Source organism: Urocampus carinirostris, chromosome 3 (assembly GCF_059441175.1).
Source record: "Urocampus carinirostris isolate Australia breed hairy pipefish chromosome 3, RoL_Ucar_1.0, whole genome shotgun sequence".
Taxonomy (NCBI): Eukaryota; Metazoa; Chordata; class Actinopteri; order Syngnathiformes; family Syngnathidae; genus Urocampus; species Urocampus carinirostris.
This window is the reverse complement of record NC_142351.1, coordinates 57,334,950-57,359,879: the sequence shown is the minus strand read 5'-3', so window position 1 is coordinate 57,359,879 and position 24,930 is coordinate 57,334,950. Positions and strand designations below refer to the sequence as shown.

At 39.8% G+C, this 24,930-nt stretch overlaps 2 protein-coding genes across 18 annotated transcripts in view; one reads left to right on the top strand and one right to left on the bottom strand.

Annotated features, from left to right (window-relative positions):
- Positions 1–13,693, bottom strand: part of LOC148370233 (inositol polyphosphate-4-phosphatase type I A-like) — a 46,592-nt gene extending 32,899 nt beyond the window's left edge. For 8 of the 16 annotated variants that reach the window (XM_088332649.1, XM_088332648.1, XM_088332654.1 and 5 more), the window contains exons 1-8: positions 13,559–13,693; positions 5,676–5,877; positions 4,332–4,376; positions 4,141–4,259; positions 3,951–4,067; positions 681–760; positions 481–592; positions 308–398 (exon numbers count right to left, since the gene is read on the bottom strand). In XM_088332649.1, the coding sequence (XP_088188775.1) occupies positions 308–398; positions 481–592; positions 681–760; positions 3,951–4,067; positions 4,141–4,259; positions 4,332–4,376; positions 5,676–5,781 (670 nt within the window). In that variant the 5' untranslated portion in view covers positions 5,782–5,877; positions 13,559–13,693. Of the gene's footprint in view, positions 1–307; positions 399–480; positions 593–680; positions 761–3,950; positions 4,068–4,140; positions 4,260–4,331; positions 4,377–5,675; positions 5,878–9,347; positions 9,475–13,558 lie in introns of those variants that run through there. The other 8 variants (XM_088332660.1, XM_088332658.1, XM_088332656.1 and 5 more) reach the window with 3 other exon arrangements.
- Positions 13,694–16,030: 2,337 nt separating this feature from the next.
- LOC148370232 (sodium/hydrogen exchanger 2-like) lies at positions 16,031–24,266 on the top strand. 2 transcript variants are annotated; one of them, XM_088332641.1, is made up of 13 exons: positions 16,031–16,521; positions 16,610–16,935; positions 17,028–17,165; positions 18,414–18,664; positions 20,087–20,304; positions 20,378–20,577; positions 20,658–20,747; positions 20,823–20,893; positions 20,970–21,137; positions 21,294–21,399; positions 23,142–23,258; positions 23,349–23,442; positions 23,514–24,266. In XM_088332641.1, the coding sequence occupies exons 1-13, from the start codon at positions 16,242–16,244 to the stop codon at positions 23,855–23,857; spliced, it is 2,403 nt and encodes an 800-aa protein (XP_088188767.1). In that variant the 5' UTR covers positions 16,031–16,241; the 3' UTR covers positions 23,858–24,266. The 2 variants fall into 2 exon arrangements, with proteins under 2 accessions (XP_088188767.1, XP_088188769.1); XM_088332643.1 differs by having other exon boundaries at positions 16,348–16,469.
- Positions 24,267–24,930: the final 664 nt, after the last annotated feature.

Genomic DNA, 24,930 nt, shown 5'->3' with positions numbered 1-24,930 from the left:
GTAAATGCCTACCATATACTACATAGATTTACATTTTGAAAGCAATAATACAATTTAAAATAGGCAAAATGATCTGCCAAAAAAAGGGCGATTTTTCTAAAAAAGGTTCATTTCTTTAATTTGTTTGTTCAGTTTTACAACTGAACTTTTTGTCGTATGGAGATGGCTGCAGCCAAAAGGCTCCTTTGTTGCACTGCCACGGTCTTAAATCTTTGAATCATAGCGCGCATGTGTGGGGAGTGTACCCGGGTGTGAAATACAAAATAATAAATAAAACAGTTGCACATGCTTAGGGATTTCATTATACCTGCGCGCAGAAGGGTGTCTCTGCTTAGCGAGGCATACTTAATTCGGAGTCCCATAGCCTCAGTGAGACTCTCGTCAACCGGCAGCACCGTCTACAGATAACAATGAGTTAAAAGTTTGAGTGGAAACTGATTTTAAGGAAAACAGTAGTGCTTCTGAAATAGGTCTTCCTACCCGCCCATTGAGATTGTCTGGAAGTCGGCTGACCACAAGCCTCTGATCTGTTTTCTCCTCCATCTGCCAAGCGGCTACAGTGATATTTCCTACCCGCTTGTTCTCTGCAGACCTGTTTATGGTAATAAATCCATCCATGCACCGATGAGTTCAGTAGCCATTTTACCTCTGAATGTGGAAAAATGTTTTGCATTTGTTACCTTAGTTCCATTTCTAATTTGTGGGCTTTGTCCTGAAGCAACTCCTTGACAGGGAAAAGTGCTGAACCCAACATGTACATCTTAAAAAGGGAATAAAAAGCACAAGTTTCATGTGCATGTAAAGATGACTGCAGTGGAGGCAGGTGGGATGTGCCTCACATGTTATTGAGGAAATCTAAAATTAAAAAATGTTTACTGGTTAGATTTATTCAGTGTTAAAGTTATTTCCCTTTTCTATCTATCCATCTATCTATCTACCCTGATCATATTCCTTAAGAGGGGTGATCGACAGCAAGACAAAAAACATACACAAAAACAAAGAAAATAAAAAAAGGAAAAGGTAGCAAAAAACACACACAAAAATCTTTTGGGGACCATGGCCAACCCAAACACCCAAACAAGTTAAGCACCTCTGCACCCAAGTTGGTCACGCTTTTGTCCCTCCAAATGAAACGGGACACAATAAATCTGCAATGTCACTTGGGTCAGGGTAACACAACACAATCTTTTGTTCAACAGGAGGGCCCGACAGCTTTCACTGGTTTACCCCTATCGCATCATACAGGTGCCCTGCCCATTCCGTTTTAACTTCACAATTTGGCTTCATTTTTAAGGACACTTGTTGTGAAACATGGCAACAATTTCAGGCATTTACGAGCACATCAGTCAAAATTCAAGCCATTTTCAAACCTTGAAAACCCAACTTTTAAATGTAAGCATTTTCGAGGGTTTCAAGAATCCGTACGAACCCTGAGTAGAGGAAGTAGGATTAGCGGGCTGAAAGCAATTCAAGCGAAACCACCTAGATTTTTTTGTCAACTTGCTTGGTCTTTATCATAAAAATGGAGGATTACACCTCAAAATTTAAGTTTTCCAAACAGGACTTGAAACAAGACAAGAGTTAAGAATCATTTATCAACGCTTTTATTCAGAAAGGAGTGGCACGTGGACTTAATTTTTAAGCAAAGGTAAGACGATAAGATTTATTTTTTCCTATGCCAGAGTTTTCACATTGTATTTGGAAAAATGCATTTTTTAAAAAAAAATAGGTAAATGGTGCAATCAATAAATGAATAAGCTGTGTTGTACAGTAAAATTGTGACTATAAAGCGCACATGATTATAAGCCACACGCAGCACATTTTTAATGGGAAAAAAACCCAAAACATTTTGTACATACATAAGCCGCACCTGATTAAAAGCCGCATGTTGTCACAATGTGTTCAACCCATTTTGTAACAATGATAATAAAGGTATATTCTATTCTATATTCTATTTTATGTGCCCACATTGAAACATTATATTTACAGAGTTTTAATAATACATGGTACCTTAACCCCTTAATGTTACGACACCCTTCCGATGGTCCGCCGGACGAATACGTGTCTGTACAATCTCACTAGTCACTGAAATATGTCATGCCACATTTTATTGGAAAGTTTAAACTCTTTAGATTCAAGATATGATGACCATTTAGAAATGTACTCATCAGAGAAACATAACGATCAGTCTGAAACAAGATACTCAAAAACTATAAAGCTGAAGTAACTCACAGTTACGTCCCCAGGGCTGTCTTCAACGTCTTTGAATGTCCGCGAAAATGGCTTTGTTACATTAACGAAAATCCAAAGAATCCAACCGTGTATAATATTTACTCCAAAACACACAAGAATGCCCACAGCATGGGGGCGTCGTTGCTGTCATGCAGTTTCCTGACAAATTTTCAACATGTTATCTAGTGTTTACTATGTTTGTGTACTGTAATGCTAAATCTAATTCACCCTGGTCATCCTGAAAGGGGGATTACTACTTGTGAGGTCCCTTCTCAAGGTTTCTCTTTTTCCTCACGCTGAGGTTTTGAGTTGTTCCTTGCCCGCATGTTGGTTTAAGATCAGGTAATTGTGTAATTGTAATCCTGTGCAGTCCTTTGAGACATTTTTGTGATTAAGGGCTATATAATAATAATAATAATAATAATAATTTCCTTGTATTGTCATTCTGTGTAACAATGTACACAGAACGAAATGTCGATTGCACCTGACCCGTTGTAGCGAGCCGATGCAGCCGCAGCCAACAGAGGGCGCCGCCGACCACTTTTTAAGTCTTAGGAATGACTCGGCCGGGGCGCGAACCACCGACCTCCCAGTCTCAGGGGCGGCAGTAGCTCAGGAGGTAGAGCGATCGTCTTAGGATTAAGGGATCCCAGTTCGAATCCCGGCTTGTCCGTGTTACATGTTGAAGTGTCCTTGGGTAAGACATTGAACCCCCAATTATCCCCAATAAGCAGATTTGCGCCTTACATGGTTGCACAGATCACGGCCGCTATTGGGAAATGTGAAGCACAATGTAAAGCACTTTGGGAAGTCATTGACTTGAAAAGCGCTATATAAATGCAGATCATTTCATTTCATATAAATAAATGTGACTTGACACAGATGAATAGGAATCCGCCCTGAACATTTATGTTTTGTTGGACGTTGCTTTTTATAATTCGTTTTGCCACATTATTTCCGTTTACAAATAAACAGACTCGTCAAAGTATTCTCAATATGCAGGGTTGGGTAGGGTTACTTTAACTGGATTACTTTCAATTACTTTTGGATTACTCCAATACCAAATATGCTAATAAAAGACAAAAGAAACTAAATATGAATAAAATAACTAAATTTTGTGCAGGCTTGAGGAGTAACGGAATACATGGAACGACAAAAATGATGTTGGCAAGCTGTATGGATTTATTTTCATTTTGTTTTTGTCGCATTTTATGTTAGTTTTGCCGGAGATCAAAGCCAGGAGAGAAAGCTTATCACTTGTTGTGAGTCATAATTTTATTAATATTTAGTTTCTTGTGTCCTTTATTAGCATATTTGGTATTGGAGTAATCCAAAAGTAATTGAAAGTAATCCAGTTAAAGTAACCCTACCCAACCCTGCCAATATGGTAGTCAGCGCTCCCCTGTGGATTGACACTTTATCCATGATGAGGGTGTGTCCATGCTAGTTTTATTCATGCACAAAGCACAAAGTTACATTTTTTTTACATACTTTTTTCTTCGTCAACACATAATGCACGTGTCTCACTCTAACCTTTAAGGCTTTGAAAAAAATGCACAAATTGGCTGCATTGTTTGTTACTTAAGCCGCAGGAAAAAAGCCGCGTCTTTTCATCCAAATTTTACAGTAAGTTCATTTATTTGGAAAGCTAACAATGCCTCACCAGACACGAAACTCAAGACACGTCACTGTATTGCGTTTAGAAGTGTTTCACCCACCATGCCCTGTGAACGGTCCTTTACATCGTAGACAGCCAGTTTAACCTGCGTCTGATGAGTGATGTTGGAATCCTGGAAGAAAGCTATGCTGCTGAGGAAGATGGGGTTCCTTGTACCCTGATGACAATAAATCATCTGTACTTAGAAAAATTTGCTTTTGCTAGTAGCCTAACGTGTGGGCACATTTCACCTCGACGATTTCGGTCTGAGCATGCTTTGTCCAGAAAGCCTGCGGCGGGGTTGTGCAGCTCACTGCTACAAAACTGTTGGGTTTCCGATCCAAACCAGGAATGAGGAGTTCTGTGCAAGCTGCCCAATGGTAAAATAAGGAATTAATTCCAGAAAATCTATATTGTAAAGACTTTTTTTCTCTTAACTCACCAATACTAAACTCAAGTACTGGTTCATCTGGGTCTTGACTATTTCCTGGAAAACAATAATGGTCAATGAGCCCACACGGTTAAAAAACGGCATTGTAAAAGTTATATCTGGCCAAATGTGGATTGAAGGGGATCACACGTTAGAACCAATAAGTACAACGCTAAATTAACAGTGAATTAATACTAGACAGTGTTTATACGGGCCTAAACCCACAAGTCTTTATTTTACACTTCAATGTGTTACACCCACCCCCTTTAATTTTTTTCACAAACAAGAGAACAATTCACACACCAGAGTGTTGGTTACAAAAACAATTAAGTAAAAAAAGTGTTACATTAACACTCGTAATTATGGACATATATCAACACATTTAGAACCCAAAATTGGCCATTTTGCCTGATATGTGCAATACAATCGAAGGTTGCGCTGTTCAAAAAAGATTTAAGAAGAAGGTTTAAACGTTGCGCTTTAAAGTTAAAGCAGTTTATTAAAACTTTGACGGAACTGATAATAAGCAGTCACCAAGACTCAATCCTATAACTTCCTCTTTCACCAACCTAAACTGTCTTGTTTATCCTTTGTATACCCCTTCCACTTCTTTGGTGAAGGCTAGGGAACAATTCCTCTGGAATAAGGAATGAATTTTTGCTTACCACTTAACTACTTGCGTTTGTTGTGACGTAACATATACGACAATCGTTCCTTAATCATTGATTTTTTTGTAATTTTATTCATTTCAGTATAGTAAAATTGGAACAGACAATAATAAATTGTAAATTAAATTTAGAAACGTATTAGCCACAGGCATGCTGCACTTCACTCGCTTATTCCTTGTTTTTGGCCGCACCAACAGCTCCACCACCTCTGTGGTTTTCATTTTCTTGCAGCGCCCTCAGTAGTTCACATTCCATAATACAATAAAACATGAATACATATAATTGGGTCATTCTCTCCCACAATTGCTTTTAGCTGGTCACTAATACTTAGGAGGCGTGACTACGGGGAGGCTAGGGTGCCTCCCGTCCTGACTTGGTGAACAATGACTTTTGTACCCTACTTATCCACCTTACTGGACACTTTAGGAAGGGTTCAGCGATTCTTGGCCTCGCTGTGAATGCGCTCTGCTGGACTAAGGAGTGAAATTGAGGGGAGGCTCTATCTTTAAAAGATTAGTAGATTAGGAAACTTGGAATTTAGCAAACTCGCATTTAATCGTGTTTGATTTTGGATCTTATGATTAAATCATATTGGAAGTTGGGACAAGATATTTGATTTAATGTATTTTTTGCACGTAACCCTTTTTTACCTCACCACTCAAAAAAGATGAAATATTTTCTACCTCACCTGCTAGGGCCAAGCCGATCATCTCACTGGACAGCTGGAACGTGTTTGCTCGATAGACAGACCAAGGCCTCTGGGCCCGGCCAGTGCGCTCTCTGCCCCCTGCCATGCTGGTTCGGGAGGAGGCGGTGACGGCAGCAAGCCCAACCACAAAGCCTCAATAACCATGTGATCTCGTCACACCCCCGTCAAGGATTCACAATTTCTTAACAAAAAACATCACATTTCTGTGAGACATATAACAAAATGAACGTTTACGATGACACCTAGCATGAAATGGACAGGGAAAAACTGTTTATGAAAGAATCACATTTACACTTGTTGCAGAAAAAAATAAATAAGAGGAAGACGCCTGACCACAAGAGGATATTTGGCAAACAAAAAAGAAAGACGTTTTTTTATGAGGTTGAGGAGAGGACCATACAGTTGAAGTTCTTGTGAAGTCCAAAACCAGGTGGAGTGTCTAAAACGTTTTACCCAAATGGCTGCATATAAAAAAATTAACAACAACAAAAACAGGATGGAATGGCTATTATTAGTTGTTTTGAACAATAATTAATTAATATTAGAAGAACAACCAGGAAAGACTGGATGACTGCAGGAAAGTCTGCATCGGGGATGGAGGGCAAGTCACCCTACCCACTAGTTCTGCAAAGAACAGCCAAATGCACTACAAAGTCAACTAAAGGAAAAGCAAGCCGACAGCCCTCCGAGAGGTGGAGTGAAAGAAGGGCCAAAACAGACAGACTTAACGGCAACGACTGAAACCGAACCGGACAAAGATTCTAGGACATTGAGGAAATGCAAGTGTGGGTGGGAAAAGGTAACATCCTTCAGTCAAGAGCAGCTTCAGCCCTGGCCCCAACAGCAGACATTCAGGCTGTACAAGTACTGCCCCGGGATCCAGAAAACCATGTGCAAACTCCTGCAAGTGGCATGGAAGAAGAACATCCTGTCAGAATGGCAGAGAGCTGTTACAGTCTTTATTCCAAAGGAACAGAATTCCAGCACGATCAGCCAGTTCAGGAGCTTCGCTCTATTAAATGTGGAAGGGAGATCTTTTCCATCATAGCCAAGAGGCTGACCAGCTTCCTCACAAGTAACAACTATATAGACACCAGCTGTCAGAAGGCGGGTGTCCCAGGATTTCCAGGGTGCGTGGAGCACTCAGCCATCATCAGAGAACACATTCAAAGAGCGAGGAGTGAAAAGTGACCAGCATGTTTGTTGGCATTTCCTTGCCAAAGCTTACAGGTCCATGCGTACCAAGTGATAAGCTTTGGTCTTTTTCCACACACCCAACTGCATCAAAAGAGTGGTGGCCAAGTACTTTACAGACTTGCAGATGTGCTGTGCCCAACAGGAATTCACAAGAGGATGGCTAGCGACAGGATGTTCAATCTGTTTATCAGCCTTCAAAATCATCCTCATTGGGGCAACTAAGATGGTCAGAGGAGTGAAACTACCATCTGGCCAAAGACTACCACCACTGAAAGGCTTTATAGAGGATGTGACAACATCTACAACATGACTGCCGAAGAGGATCGACAAGCTTTTAGCCTGGGCAAGAATAAAGGTCAAGCCATCCAAGTCCCGAAGCCTGTCCCTAAAGAAGGGAGTCAAGGATGACCACATCACGTTCAATGCAGGGGGAGTGGCAATCCCGTTGCTATCGAAGCAACCCATCCGTAGCCTGGGACGTTCCTACACAGCAGAGCACTCTGGCAAGCAGCAATGCGGACTGCAAACGAGATTAAAGAAAGCTTTCCAAACAGATTATTTTTCATTTTTGGGATGAGGATTTTTTGCAAAAACACCCTCAGTATGAAAAAGATCCAATCAAAATTGTGCTTCTAGGTTACTCACAGATGGCCTACTTATCTCCTTGCAGCACCCGATATGTCCCACTTTGATTTACAAGACTTATTTCTGTTACGACAACTGGAACTAATGCAAATATTCACTTGGTTTATTAGGATCTGGGTCATTTTGGTAGAATTTTTTACTTTTAATTGGCTAATGTCTCCTTCCGTGACACTAATATTGCCTGAACGGGAGATTGTGGTAAAGGAAATGTAAAAGTAAGAAAAAAGAAATCTTTTTAGCTAAAACTGTTTCTGTATTGAATTGGCAAGTCCAATTGGCAAGGTTTTAAGCCAAGGCTTGAATCATTCAGCCCTAGTTGAAAAGTTACCATACAAGGGCGCTCCAAATTTAGCTTCTGTGTCAAGTGTGTGTTTACCTTTTCACACAGGATTTAGTGTCAATGGAAAATCTGAAGCAGATATTCCTGACATCTGACACAATTCATTTCAATACAGCCTACATTGTTGAAAGTCAAGGGTAAGTTCAAACCCATCAATTACATGCATTAACTTTTAATTTACTATTTTCCATGTTCACCAAACATGGTAAAATGGCTTTTTACAGGGTCTTTGTTGGTAATACGAGTGAGTTTCTCCTAGACTTGCTTTTTTGTTGGCAAAGACGCACACTGTTTGACTAATTACTCACATTTTCTCATGTTTATTTTACTTACAGCAAAAGTTTCAGGTGTATTTGTTTCTCCCCTATACCTTTCAACTTTAACCATTCGTATGTTGTTGTTTTTCTTCTAAAATATTTTCAAAATGGGCAACTTCTGAAATAAATATATGTTGATTTTTTTCCGATCCTAACTGAAAATTATTCTATTTGAGTAAATGTCATTTTAGGGGGCCAATATTTTTCAAATATCTCATTAATCAAGCAAAAGTTTGCACTCAAATTGTTGTGTTACATGATTCTTGGCGCTGAATTTAAAAAAAGTGGTGTACGGAATTTGTGAGTGAAAACATTGCAGAAGAAACAGCTAATAATAGAAAGGCAACTAGTAGCTTTACATCTAGCAAACCGAGGTAGTATCTTGAGAAAAGGAGCAATGATTTGGCGTAGTTATGTATACAAAAATGACAAAAAGTGTGACAAGCGCCTGGCAGTCTTGTCGAGACGACTTTAAAATTACTGTCACAATCTGATGGAGAGAAAAAAACCCTGAAAAAAAGGCTTAAGTACCCTTTCACAAAACAAAAAAAGTCTGAAAAAACAACTATGTTTTGTGGCATGAAAGTTAGTCGGACACTGTGTCTGCCATCTGCGAGTTCATTAGACAAAGCATGAATAAATGTCTTCAGGCAAAGAGCAGCTGTAAGCCTTTCACATGATAATGACCACCTTTGAGATGCAACCATTACTCTGAGTCACCATCTCACTCTGGAAAGAACCAATTGTAATGTAGTTATTTTGTATAACACAAATTCTTGCTCACTGACACACACGCACACACACACACACACTTGTCCGCACTGCTTTAGTTAGCAACACTTTACGGTGGAGAAGGGCTATTTGAATGTTAAAAGCCATGGTCTGCAGAAACACTAGATAACTTCAATATCAATAAAACACTGAAAAAAATACAGATTGTAGGGAATGTATCGGCACTGTAATTAAATATGATCTTGACCTATCAATCAGGGTACACAAAAATAGTCCTGTCCTCCAGCTACTAGCACACCGTGATGATGCACTTTCCTTAATATATCGAAAGGCAGCCCAGCTTTTAGCATCGAGGTGCCAACAAGAGGTCACAATCAGCGTCAATAAATGCTGCAAGGCAGCCTCATTTTCCACACGTACCCGAAGATACCGACCGTTTGTGCATGTGCCAATGATGGATGTAAACAAAGTCACGTTGCCGACAGCATCACGAGGCAAAGCGCAGACATCTGCAGGAGCAGCCCTTCTCCTTCCTTTGACACTCCAGCCCTTTAACTCTTTCACTTCAGTAAAAACAGCAGCACCCTGAGTGCAGATAGCTTCCATGGAGCACATTTGTATGGAAATAAACAAATACTACTACCTTTTTTATTTTTAAAAATAAAGAAATAACCTGCTGTTATGAGCAGTACATATATTGATATAATGTCTTACAGAGAAATTAAACTGAACAATTTAAGAAAAAAATCAGTCTCAGTTTTTGAGGATTGTACGATTTTTTCTGAAGTTGGTGTTCAAATGTTGTCCTGGATGTGAGATGTCTTTGAGAGTGTAAGTGCATGAACATACAAACAGTGTGCTTCCCATAAAACAAAAAAATTACCTATGTATAGCATAATGGATATTTATGGACTTATTTTGGAATTTTCTTTCTGCTCAATGTTATTGCACTATTCTCACTATTGTTACGATGTCTTGTTTGCATTGTTTTTACCTTGGAAAGCTAGATACCACTTTTTCCTATCCAAGACTGATGGTGATATTGCAGTTGTGTGTTAATCAATCGACTAGACACCAATCCTTTATAAATCTATATTTTTTCGTCAACGTACAGTAAAGGTTGGATGTAATGTATTTAATATGTGCCATCCAAAGAAAGTTGTCCCTCATGTGCTGACGGAAAGATGCTCTAAACACATAACAAATTGTCAGTTTAACAAAGAAGGAATTAAAATCTGGCTGGAATCACATCTATATTATGAATGGACAGAAAAAAAAAGTTTTTGAAGGATGTACATAACAGTTAAGATGGGCAGATTGGACCGGATTTTTTTCCAAACAGTCAATACCGATCCATTTATCTAGGCTTGGATTGTACTTGATACGATCTCCTGCTTCGGATCAGGACATCCATAATGTTTACATTGTTATGAATAATCATTAAAAAGTAATCTACTATTTATTTCCTCAAGAGAAACATACATACCCTGCAGATGACAGTTTTTCATTTCAGAGTGAGCTACAGGCATGCACACAGACTTGCACACGCCAGCTTGCATGCATGTACAGAAGCACGCTCACACAGACTGAAGTCTTTTTAAATCCATCCCCGTTCCCCCTCGATGCTCATTAATGATTCATTAGGTTGGACGCAGAAAGAACCAGTATCAGTGCTACAGTGTGTTTGTGTCCACCCCTTGCAGCTCATAAATCCTGACACCTTACATAATATTTCTTACTTTGATGTCATTGCCAGTAGGAACAAATACACAAATGTATAAGTTTTAAGTTTGCAAGAAAAGAATAGAAAGCATATAATATATGATTTGCCTGTGCGCTGGTTACTTCCGTCCTACGCTACACTTGAGAGACAGGGACTCTCACAGAAATACTGGAAAAGAAAATCCAGGCCATAGAGATGCAATGCTACAAGAAACTTCTAGGCATCAGCTAATTAGCCCATGTTACAAACAAAGTGGTGCGCAACACCATCAGAGGGCACATTAGACCCTACAAAGAACTGTCGCAACTGTGCACAGACTGAAACTTCAGTGGTATGGTCACGTCACAAAATCATCAGTACTGGCCAAGATAATTCTCCAGGGCACAGTCCAAAGGGGCAGGAGGAGAGCGAAAGAGAACTGGGCCAACAACATTAAGGAATGGACAGGTGCCAACTTTGCCACGACCCCACAACGGCCAGGAACCGTCAACAGTGGAGAAGGCTGTCCAGAGTTGCATCATGGTTGGTGCCAAGACGACCCATGCGGTTAAGAGATCCGTGAACTGTGATGGTTCTGATCACGCACCCCTTAGGCTGCTCTACAATCACTTCATTGTAAATGTTTGCCTATTTATCCTAACATTCTTTTGGAAAAAAAAAAATCGTATTATTCCCTTCTAGGTTTTGATTACATTCATCCTAGGGTACCATGTCTGATCTCGTTGATCACCACGTTGTTACAAATGACGATAAAGACAATTAACTCAGTAAATTTCAAATTACAATGAATAGATGACCTATCACAATTATAGGGTTTCAATTTTTTTTTTTTTTAAATCTGATCTTCTCATTATATCTTACTTTGTGATTTCTTTGGCCCTTCTTTGACAATGTAGCTGCTGTGTGGACTTATTAAAAAACTATTTTTTTTTACCTGTCTTGCAAGTAAGTTAAGAAACAAAATTTAAAAAAATGGTCACATGTTAGAATAATTAGACCAAACAGTCTCAATGTATTTATTTCCTTGTTAGCCTCACAGAAAGTACATAACCAACTTTGTGGCGATATTGAGCAATTCTCAGTTGCTATTTTATAGTCCAGTCCAATTGGTTAGTTTTTAACTTCCACATCTTTTCACAGGTGAAGTTTAGTTGCAAGCAAATTAAATTTTGCATTAGCAAAAACGGATCCAAAGAGAAAGTTATTAAGAATTAAAAATTAAAATCAGTCAAAGTACTCTAGATGGCCTTAAAAAAAAATCACTTTTTAAGAAAACGGGCAAAATACTTTAGATCGCCTTTTAAATTGCAGCTAGTGCAAAGTGCTGAAACAAGACTGTTGACTGGAAGAAGAAATTAAATCATACTACCCCAATTTTTGCCTGCACTGGCTCATTGTCCATTTAAGATGCGACTTTAAAGGTACAAACAAAAACCAGGGCCAAATGAGCACAGCGTAGCAGCAAGATGCCAGACAAACATGGCGGCAACTACTAGGTGTGGATACTGCTGTGTAAAACAAATACAAATATCTCAATGTGAATGTTTATAAAAATTAACATTAGTATGATGGTTCAAGTGTTTTTGCCTAATATTCAAATCAACATTGTTTTTTACAGAATGAAGGTTTTTGTACAACTAGGAGCCCCTAAATATTACACAATGTACCTTTAAGGATCTGTTACAAACAAATTTGCGTGGTCCTGCCCCCACGTATCTTTCCGATTAAGTCGTACCATACTGTTGGACTGCTAGACTACTTGTGACTCCAAGGGGCAAGAAGAAATCTGCAGGCTGTGGAATGCTCTGCCCTTAGAGATAACATTTGGAACCTCAGTGAAAGAGTTTAAATCTAGACTAAAGAAATATTGACGTGATTTATCAAGCCTATGATTGATGTCAAGCTCATACTTTTGTTTTCTTTTGTTTTCTGCTGCCTGGCTGGTGGGGAGAAAAACGAGCCTCAATGCTGCACAACGCATTCTGAGTGAGTGAACCACCGCACCTAGGCATGATGCATACATCATCTGGATCCCACTACATCTACCAGCCATTTGAGATTGTGAGCTTCATTGGACTTGGCACGATTCCAGTAATTACTTTTGTTTATTGTTGATGTTGACTAATGTCTGTTGATACCCTCGCAATACCAATTTAAGCCTTGTCACCCAGGAAAGGGCACTACCTAATGTGTAGCCACTTCTCAATGTTTCTCTATTTTTCTAGTTTCCCTCGCCTTCATGTAGGTTTGAGATCATTGAATGTTGTAACTACGATGTACAGCCCTTTGACACAATTTGCGATTAAGGCCTATACAAATAAATGTGAGTTGACTTGACAAAGTTCACACAAACAGTGATTAACACTGAGGGACTGTAAAAGATAATAACCCACAGTGAAACACATGTAGGCTTGCAAATACTCAAGTGCATTTATCCAAATGGAAATATGAAGAAAAATTGCGTTGCCTGTCCAAGGCAATTTAGATGCACAGCACACAAGAGCATTGGCACGTTCACGCATGCACGTAACTACTCACACAAGTGAAAACGACAGAAATACTTAAAGATAAAGTGGGGCTTCCTTAAATTACCTAAGACGGTGAACAGCCTGACATAATGCTGGTAGAATTGAGTCATTTCCTGCCATGCAGACACCCAAGAACATGTTCTAGTACTTCTACAATTCATTATCACTCAAGCTTGAATTTACATTTCCTTAATCTAACGACACAGACGCCACGGATGAGGAGCAAATCTCAATTTGTTTCCGACCATTACAAACACCAAACTTTCAGTCAAAGCTCATACAGCTAAGATGTAAACACTTAGCAACAACACAGGAAAAGCGACGGAACATCAACTAAACTGTGTCTTAACTCCGAATATGCAATGCATTACAACACTTACATTCAACGGTTCGACATAACATAGATTATCCTCTTATAAAACAGGAAATAAAGAAAAGTATTCGTCGTCGGAACGTCTTTCCGAATGCGGCAGAAGTGACAGCGGAGCAGTGTAGTTCCACCGACTGCGTAAAATGACGTGACGTCATCACGCTAACCACACAGCGCTGACGTCACTATCCAAAAAGCACCAGCCATAATTTTACTTACGGTAGTTATGCTCTTAATGTATTTTTTTTATTCTTTTTAGGGATTTGGATTTCTGAAAGAATATGAAATATATACGTGCACTGAACCTTACTGTACTATAGTGTAATTCCCCCTGTTTATCATGCCTAATGGGGACCAGAACCTTGCGTGATTTGCAAAAATCTGCAAAGTTGAACCCCCTTAAAAACATCCCCATTTCTAATATGCAGGCGGGATAGTTGACATAGTGGACTGGGGATAATTGATAAGGACCGTAAGGGTGATGTTCACTTTAGGCAAAAATAACGAAAAAGAAGCCTCCACGCCTGACACAAATTTGCTTGCTTGGCCCTCGCCCTCGGCAATAGCCAACTCGGGATGAGGCATAGCAGAAAAAAAGGCAGTTCATCCTAGAAATCCTAAAAGATCGCACCTTTTCTCAGAAATACAGAAGATAATGGATTGCGGTCACAACCATGCACTTTATTTTAGGCGACCCAGAACAGCATGCCTTCCAACAAAAACGTTTTTCAGTCGCCACTTGCAGCAATATGAAATCGCAGACAAATCATCGCGGCCACAAGAATGCAGTTCATTTTAGGTGAAGATACAGTAATGTGATGGCAAAAAAGAGCCGCTAAGCCCAAAAAGGTGCATGCTGTTGGTCCTTGCTCGCAATAATATACTATCAGTGATAACGGGATGGGGCTGAACAAACGCAGTTATTATTTTGGTGGACAGAAAGGCATAAAACAGATATGCCAGACCAGACAAAAATGTGCTAGGCTGGCCCCTGCTCACAGCAATAGGCAATTGAGTATAATAGATGAAATATTTTTTCATATCGCGATGCACTAAGGCCGTGAAGTGCTAGGCTAAAAGTAACAATGGATTATAGTATTCTGTATTGACTTCTAAGAATAAGAAGGCTGTCAAAACTTCCAAATTGTGTACGTTCTAATTTTATTTTTAAGCATCTCTTAGTTTGAAGCCCTTGTTAGTCATTCAGTCAGTCATGTTTATTAGTACAGCTCTTTATCACAAGTAGTCTCAAAGGGCTGCACAGACCACAGATTATTGCAAACTCGGACTACACCATCCTCTGAACTAAAACCTACACGAGGGCAAGGAAAAACTCAAAACCTCTCAACATGAGGAAAATGAAGAAACCTCGAGAAGGGACCACAAGCTAATTATTTGATCAATTGATGTAACTGAAAATGAGTGCCAAAAAGCAACAGAAAGAGTACGACCAATCTATTCATATAAAATTCTTTTGCCTCCCTTTTGTCATTCAAATCTTGACTTTTGTATAGTACAATAATATATTATAATGTTTTGTTGTCTGTTATGCTCCATTTGCAAGTTACTGTTTGCTAGTAAAGCAATTTTTAAAAAGCCACAATAGATAGATAGATAGATAGATAGATACTTTGTTCATCCCCGAAGGGAAATAGATAAATTACTAAAAATATAAATAAACAAATAAAGGGATAAAAACAAACTTACAGTGGTACATGAGTGAAATGATTTTTGATAACAAATAAAAAAACAAAAATAAAATGTGCCTTTGGCCCAATACGTTAAATTGTTTTCATCTGAGGGAGAGTTTTAAAAACTCGTTAAGTGTAAAGTGTATACATGATAACGACTCATAATTTGCATACCCTTTTATTTTCCTTGTCATTTGTTGAAACAATAATTCTTATTTCCTTAGCAAAAATGTAATTAATTCATTAATCGTCAATCCCACGTTCTGAATGCAACCGAGTCACCCTTTTGTATGTTCAAATAATTATTTTTCCATCTTAACACTAGACGGAGCCAGTTTACCACGATTACAATAATAAACGTATGCTGGGCTTTGTTTTTCCACCTTAAAACAAGTTTGAATTACTCTACTCTTGCACCCTCCTGTGGACAACAATTGTAACATTATCTCTTTATTTATTTGAAACCTCATCTCATCTTATCTCATTAGCTACACCGCTTATCCTCAGTAGGGTCGCGGGGGTGCTGGATCCCATCCCAGCAATCATCGGGCAGTGGGCAGGGGACACCCTGAACTGGTTGCCAGCCAATCGCAGGTATTTAAAACCTTTTATGTATAAATTCTGACCTGGCTGGTCCCCCTCAATTTTGATTAAGGCTAAATAGAAGACTCAGTCGAGTGACCGCTAAATAAAGCAGAGTTCATTCAAAAGAGTAAATGTCTCATCAAGAGTTTGCTCCACCCAGTAGGCAAGGCTCCTGTGACAAGCAGGTTGGACGACAATTGAAACCAGAATGGTATTTCGACTCAAGAGTTCAGGGGGAAGTGTTATATTATTATTACTTGAAAAAAATGCATCCGTGCTACATAAATAATTCGATTCATCAAACAATGGGGGCATATCTGCCCACTATTGTATTTTTGATTTTTTTGATACTGGTTATTATGATCTGATACACGCATTTGATTTCTCTGGATTCGGGATCAGTTTCAACTAGTAGAAATGTTCAGCTCAATTGTGTCCAACAGCCAGGGACTACGCCAACTCCTTATTTTGTCATTCATCTACAACTACGTAGGGAAATGTGAAATCCAAAAGTCTGAATCTTCAGCCTCAACCACCATCTCGAACGTCCAAGCTTTCCACGATGACATCGATCAACCCCAGGCCTTCCCTGATGAGGAGCGGGCCAGTCTTCCTGTGTTTACTATGGACTACCCTCGGATACAAGTACCTTTCGAATTCACACTCTGGGTTCTACTGGCCTCCTTTGCCAAAATTGGTAAAGGAGTCATGTCATTTCTTACATTTTAAACCAAAAGGTTGTAAAGAAAAAAAAAACTTTTGCTTTATGTCTCCTCCTTTTTCAGGTTTTCACATTTATAAAAAAATCACAATCTGGATCCCTGAATCCTGCTTGCTAATTTCAATTGGCCTTATTGTCGGCGCGATCATGCACTCCGTCAAAGAGGAACCGCCAGCAGTGCTCACCTCCAACGTCTTCTTTCTCTACATGCTACCTCTCATCGTCCTGGAAAACGGGTACTTCATGCCCACGAGACCATTTTTTGAGAATGTTGGCACAGTCTTGTGGTATGCTGTGGTGGGGACTCTGTGGAACAGTATTGGGATTGGCCTCTCGCTCTTTGCCATTTGCCAGTGTGAAGTCTTTGGAGTTCAAGATATTAACCTGCAGGTTAGTGATCAGTGGGGGATGTTGAGCAAAAGCCTTTTTGGATAACTTTGTTCAAAGGTGGCAAAAGATTGTAAAGGTTTTGCCCCTGGCAGGAAAATTTGCTCTTTGCGTCTATCATCTCCGCTGTGGACCCTGTGGCTGTTCTCGCCGTGTTCGATGACATTGACGTTAATGAGCAGACACACATTGTCATATTTGGAGAGGGCCTTTTCAACGATGCCGTCACTGTGGTGAGAATTAATCTATTTTAAACAGGGGCGTTGGTTTGGTCTTGGCAATTGTAACAAATTAACAACTGAAACTTAGTTGTGCTATCAGATAACAATATAGCTGTATTCCAACGAATTGTCATTAAGGATATTACGTTAACTATTGACGTTCAGACATATTTCATTAGCAATAGGTTGACTAACAGCTTTCTTTAAAAATATTTCTCTATATCCCCTTTGCTCTTTTTTGATGCTGTCCTCCCTCGCTTCGGCACCATCAGGTATTACCCAAGTTTAGTCTTCCACCGTTTTCCAAAGTACTAAATTAGCATAAATTAATCTTCCACATTTTTCTAATGCTTCAAGTAACCAAACAAAAGTTAAATATGAAATTGTGGAAAGGCAGAGCCAATCATGTTGCTCATATGCACCAGGGCTTCAGCAGAGACTGTGATTTTACCTTTTCTACTCTGCTAGGTATTAAAGTTTTATTTATCGAGTGTGTCTAATATACCGCCTCCTAATGGTTAATTAAAAAAAAGGTATTCATTTAAATAATGGGAAAAAAATACATGAAGTATAATATAAACATGCAACACAGTGCTCTTAAGTCAAAATATTTGCAATCATTTTACATAAGATAGTCTCACACTGAGGGAGCTTACATATTTGTCCTCCATCCTGCTCGTACGCATAAATTCTAGTGAACGCCTAATATTGGTGGGAAAAGATCAATGATTGCTCAATATTGGTGATGACACGTCACCTTGTCCAAGCCAGATCTATCCCCCTTTATTGACTAGTGACAACAAATGTTCTTTTATTCGTCAAATCGCCATTTTCAATTCGGGTTTTCACTCAAGGAGCTTCTGAATGACTCAAGCTGAATTTACCTCTGAAACTATCGGGTGTCACAAACAACGTTAACACACTTTGAAATTAAATAGCCAGATAACTTTGAGGTTATTTTAGATTTGATTTTGGAATAGGGGTGGTGGATACTGGGCTTAAAATCGTACAGAAAACGTTTTTTTTTTTCTAAAAAAAGTTCTGGAGAAGTCAACATAAAGCTGAAATATAAAGACCTCTACAAACAGATGCCCCAGGACATCTTAACACTTGTGCTTTGATTTCACATTTTGAGAGTATTTTCAGAACATTTTTTTGCACAAGCAGAAGTCCAAAACCAAATCTGACATACTGTAGAAAAGAAAAGATTGGCTTTTTAAAGTCAAAGTGTCTATATATAACTTAATTTTGTCGTTGCAGGTACTTTACAGCATGTTTTCCTTTGTGGCAGACATGCCATCCTTCGAATCCACCGACGTGTTTTTAGGCGTGGCTCGGTTCATTGTTGTGGGGGCCGGCGGTCTCCTCTTCGGCCTGGTGTTTGGCTTCGTAGCGGCTTTCACCACACGCTTCACCCACAATGCGCGGCAAATTGAACCCCTGTTTGTTTTCATGTTCAGCTACCTGGCGTACCTGGCAGCCGAGCTGTTTGCTATCTCCAGTGTCCTTGCGTAAGTGAAACACTTATGTCAGAAAATATCTGCAGGTGCAAAAATAACAAATGTGTCAAACCTATTCATTGCCACATATGAGTTATTCTATTGCCACAATTTGTTTCTGCTATAGTACTTTGATAAGATTATAGACCAGTACTTTGTGATTTAGGGCTATACAAATAAACGTGACTTGACTTGACTACTTAATGGCTGCAGAGATTTTGATGTGTGGAACTCCAAATTCCTGTGGTCTGATAGAACATGTCAAACAGGCTCATCTTCTTTGAAGAAGAAGGTTCAATGTGATTGTAAAGGCTATTCACTGACGATGACGAAATAGTTGGTGTTATGCTTGAATATTTTGGTATCGCTACAGTTACTCAAATGCAATAACGTCTATTTTTCTAAAACTCCACAACCAACAGCTTGCTATCTAATGATAATGCGTTCATGGATGTCTGCTGGGCCTTACATACCAGAATTGAAAACTAACGTAACGTGAAAGCAGAGATTTAATATACAGGCTAGGCAATTAAGATTTCACAAGAACTCCAGGCCATACCCATTAACACTTCAACACCAGGGGAATTTGTGCACTTTTTATTCCTTTCCAAAAATAACATGGGCATCAAAAAGTGATTGAAAGCATAATAAGAGTGCTGTTGTTTTACTGAACCTAATGTTTTGCTTCAAACAAATGAAGAGATAAATGAATGAATGAATAAAAAAAAAACAGACGTACGGACGGACAGACAGACAGACAGACAAGTCAAGTCATGTTTTTTTGGATACCCGAATCTAAGGGGGAAGAGCATTCTACAGCACGGGGCCCGAATGGAGAACATTCTTGAACTTGCGGTTCTCTTTTTGGCTCTTGGGATCACTAGTAGACCAGCATTTTCAGAGCAAAGGCTCTGGACCGGGACTTAAGGGAAAATTAAATCTGAAAGATATGAGGATGCGAGTCCATGCATGATTTTGTATACTACCAACAGAGCATTAAAATCACATCTTAAGCTAGCAGGGAGCCAATGCAGGTTAGCTAAAATCGGGTTAATGTGATCAAACTTTCTTTTCTTAGTTAAAAGCCTCGCTGCAGCATTTTGTACCAGCTGAGGGCTCTTGATTTTGGACTTTGGGAGACCGGAGAGTAGCGCAGTACAGTAATAGAGATGGGAGGTAACAAACGCATGAATTATAATCTCCGCATCCAACTGAGACAACATTAGGGCGAATTTTAGCACAGTCGCTCTTGGTGATATTACATTTGCCATTGTTCAGAGCAGTTTTTAAGAACAAGTCACGACAGACAGACAGACAGACAGACAGACAGACAGACAGACAGACAGACAGACAGACAGACAGACAGGCAGGCAGACATACAAATCTTTCACCTTGAGTCAACATATTTATACTTGGGTGTCTTTCTTCCTGCAGCATTATAACATGTGCAATTACCATGAAGTACTATGTTGAGGAGAATGTGTCACAGAGGTCTTGCACTACAATCCGTCATGTGATTAAGATGTTGGCCACCATCTCAGAAACGCTCATCTTTTTCTTCTTGGGGGTTGTGACCATCACAACGGAGCATGAGTGGAACTGGGCCTACATCTTGTTTACGCTCCTGTTTTCCCTCGTTTGGAGAGGAATCGGTATGTGTAAATTCATTTTTATCCTCCTCAGTCAGATTTCTGTCATCTGCTTGAGCGTTTTGCTTTCTCGCAGGCATCCTGGTTCTTTCTCAGATCATTAACCCATTCCGGACCATCCATTTCACATTCAAGGACCAGTTTGGTTTAGCTTACGGAGGTGTGAGAGGAGCCATCTGCTTCGCCTTGGTTTTTACTCTCCCTGACACAATTAACAGGAAGAATTTGTTCGTCACTGCTTCCATTGCCATCATTATATTTACCGTTTTCATACAGGTGGGACCTATTACCAAGATGAGTCTTAGAAATCAAAATAAAGTTAAATTCTTATATTCCGTATTTTTTTTTTTTGGTAGGGTATCAGTATTCGTCCCATCATAGAGTACATAAATATCAGAAGGACCAACAAAGACTTGGACACCATCAATGTAGAAATACACAACAGAGTAAGGGATGTTTATTTCTTACGCCTAAGCCGTTATCTGTTTTGTTTACATGAAACTGTTCAATATTTTGCCAAGGTGATGGAGCACATTGTTTGCGGTATTGAAGACTTGTGTGGTCAATGGAGTCACTACTATTGGAAGGACAAGTAAGTCTGTAAAATATTCAGGCTTTTACTGTAAGTGAGGAAATTCATCAGTTTTTGCCTTTAATCTGTTGCCTAGGTTTAAAAAGTTTAACGATCGCATTTTGAGACGCATCCTGCTTCGAGACAACAGAGCAGAGTCCAGTATTGTGTCTCTGTACAAGAAACTTGAGCTGCAGACAGCTATTGATTTGCTGGACACACCTGTGGGAGACCTTAGTGCAGCACCATCTATTATTTCTCTTCAGTGAGTTAAATAAAAATGATACTCCTATGTCACAAGACACCAAGCAAAAAAGACATAAAATTCAACATGAACAATATTGAAATGCATCATACATAAAATGCTTAATGTAAATTTCACAATAATGAATAATCTTTCCTTGATTATATTTCTCAACAGCGATGAGAGAAAAGATTTGTCCCGACCCAAGAAGAAATTCCTGGCAGCCGATGTGAGGAAAATGCATGACATCTTGTCAAAAAACATGTACAAGATAAGGGAGAGGGTAAGCCAACTGGTTCTGATTCTTCTCCTATCACTAACTGAACCTCAGGTCTTTAGCAAAAGTCACCCAAAGGATTGTTTTTCGACTATTGCTGTTCACTAGTTGCAGTTAAATATAATAAAAAGGTATTTCATAGGTGCAACAGCCTTAGCAAGGAAGTCCAAATCTCCCTATCCCCAGCCACTTCATCCAGCTTGTCCAATGGGTCGCCGAGGCTTTACCACACCAGCTGAGAGACATAGTCCCTCGGCGCGTCCTGTGTCATCCCTGGGGCACCATTCTGGTGGGACATGCCCTCTTGAGAGAGGTGTCCAGTAGGCATCCTTACCATTTTCCCGAGCCACCTCAGCTGTCTCTTGTAAACGTAGAGAAGCTGCAGCTATACAAGAGCTTCCCCTGAATGACAAATATGAATGAATAATACAATATAATATAATATAATATAATATAAGATCAAAGCGGCGCCGCCGCCGAACGGCAGCCTTTCCAGCAGCCTTTCCAGCAGCCTTTCCAGCAGCCTTTCCAGCAGCTCCCCAGTTATCTCTCACTTTTTGTGATTTATTGTTTTATTATCTGCTTCTATCTTCTGTGTTTTTCGTCCTGTTTGACAACTACACTTTGGATTACTTCTATCCTATGGACATGGCTAGCGGCGTTATAAGTCTTCGGTATCGTCCGTAATCATGTTAAATGTGAACTCTATACCAAATAAGACAGACGAACTGGCTGTGCTGGTAAAAAACATCAAAGCGCACAGGTAGAGCAGTTGCTGTGTTTTACGGAAACGTGGCTCACGTTTAGCATCCCGGACGCTAACGTGTAGCCACCCGGAGCTACCCGGACCGGAGCCATCCGGAGCTAACCGGCTTCAGCGCTGTCAGACAGAGACACGAAAGCGGAGAGGAGGTGGACTCGCTAACACGAGGTGGTGTATCCTTGGGTACAAAGATTTCCTTCTGCCGCAGGGACGTCAAACTTTTGGACTAGCGTGTGACGTCATCCACTCCGCTAGACTTCAACACGCACCCCGAGGGCATCATGTTAATCTGTTAATATACAACAAGGGAGACTGCTGGAAGTGTGAATTTCCCTACGGGGTTGAATAAAGTATCTATCTATCTATCTATCTATCTATCTATCTATCTATCTATCTATCTATCTATCTATCTATCTATCTATCTATCTATCTATCTATCTATCTATCTATCTATCTATCTATCTATCTATCTATCTATCTATCTATCTATCTATCTATCTATCTATCTAATATAAAATACTCAACTTGTTTTTTCTGTTCATGTGGTAAAATGATTAATTTTTCAGATAAAAATGACAATATAAAGTTACCATTACCTGGCCTTGCAAATTGAGGTACGCCATATTAAATTGAACTGTAATCTCACTAAGTCAAATTAAATTGAATTGTCACTCTCTCCAAAAGTGAACCGTCCTGGAACTGTTTTGCACACCACATTTCGGAACAGTGTCAAAGTGCCTTTTTTTTCAAGGTAACCACATTATATCAAATATAAAAATGAATTCCACTAAACTGAAATTGAGTCGTATGAAAAATAAAAAAAAATCAAACAGCTTTAGGTGAAGAAAATTGTTGATTAATTTTCAATTGTTAATCAGATGTATGTATCATACATGTATTGTACTCCATTGCATCAATGAAAACCAAGCAGTAGCTCTCAGTTTAGAAACTGTTTTTGACCCCTTCTATTCCTGTTTCCTCGCAGACTCTGGCTTACACTACCAAATACAACCAGCCTGACAACAACCGAGCTCGGGAGATTTTGATTCGCAGACATGCGAGTATCCGGCGCACCCTCCGATCTGCCAGTTTCCGAGAACTGGTGTGTTTGTTTTTGAGATGATGCACACTGACCAACCACAATCCAGAACAAAAGGATCAACCTAATACAGTCATTATTTTCCTTTCTTAGCCTGCTCAGAATTTCCCCAAATCCCAGAAATACTTCTCCCTGCAGCCAGGACTGGATCCAGAGATTGCTTTTGCACTCAGAAGACGAAGTCATGGTAAATCCGATCGGATAATAGATATTTGTTCCATCACTGGCTTTATTTCATGATCTGTCAATGTGTTATAGCTGGCATTGGTGATTTAGGCTGTGCCCGACCACAACCCACATCCAGCTCTATAATGCCTCAGAGAAGGCTGCACACTCTCAAGGAGTCGACCCGAGCAGCAGTTCAGCATGATTTATCGCTGAAGTTGCATCTTTCAGATGAAACACTCCCCAAGGCTCCAGTTGCAGTCCCGGGGAGGCTCAGTTCAAACAAACCACCAGGGAACAAAGGAAGCATGTCTCCACCCCCTTTAGCTGCACCTCCTGGCTGGGTTGCAGAAAGCCATAACGAAAGGGAGAATGAATTTGGAGATCCACTGCTTCGGCATATATCGTGCGAGTCTCAAGACTCTGGAAGATCATGACCGGTCTGACTGTTGGACTTGTGCTGAAAAATCTTCAAAACAGACAAACAGCTGTTTTGTTTTATACTTTTGTGGTAGTGTGGGACAGCTATTGTATTTACTGGTCAATGGAAGTGGCTCACCTTTGGCTTTCAAAAAAGCAGAGAAGTGCACATTGATTTTGATTGCAGCCGCTTCAGTCAACACATTGGAACTCATGCTTGAGGTCAGAGCTCTGCATTTATTAAAAAAAAACTGTAAACAGACCTGGGTGATGGAAAGGAGGCCAAGATAGATTAACACTGTCAAGCGAGAAAGACCTACCCCTCAATAGATTGTGTCCGAGTGTGACAATACTACTCTCAGCCATTAATGCTGTGCCGCAGGAGCGGTTTTAATAAGGATCTTATTAAATTTAACTTTACTCTGACCTTGACTACACATGCATATTGTAGACATTCAATGTCAATTAAAGTCACGTTTATTTGTATAGCCTTGGATCACAAGGAGTCTCAAAGGGCTGCACAGATCACATATGATTGCAAACCACAGACTATTATGACACCATCCCCTGATCTAAAATCTACATGAGGGCAGGGAAAAACTCAAAAAACTCAACATGAGGAAAATGAAGAAACCTTGAGAAGGGACCGCACATGAGGTAATCTCCCTTCCAGGATGACCAGGCTGCAATGGATGTTGCAATAACAATTAATACACATATATTGTCAACAGGAAATATAAGGAAATTATAAGCTATAGAATATACTGTAAGGTGTGTTTTAAGCCTAGATTGGAACAGTTCCACTGAGGTTGCAGATCGAATCTCAAGGGGAAGAGCATCCCACAGCACCGGGGCCTGAATGGTGGAACGCTCTCGATTCTGCGGTTATCTTATTGGCTCTTTGTATCTCTAGAAGACAAGCATTTTCAGAGCGAAGGCACCGGACCGGAACATAGGGGAAATAAAATCTGAAACATATGAGGGAGCAAGTCCATGCATGATTTTGTATAATACCAACAGAATCTTAAAATCACATCATAAGCGAACAGGGAGACAATGCAGGTTAGCTAAAATTGGGGTAATGTGATCA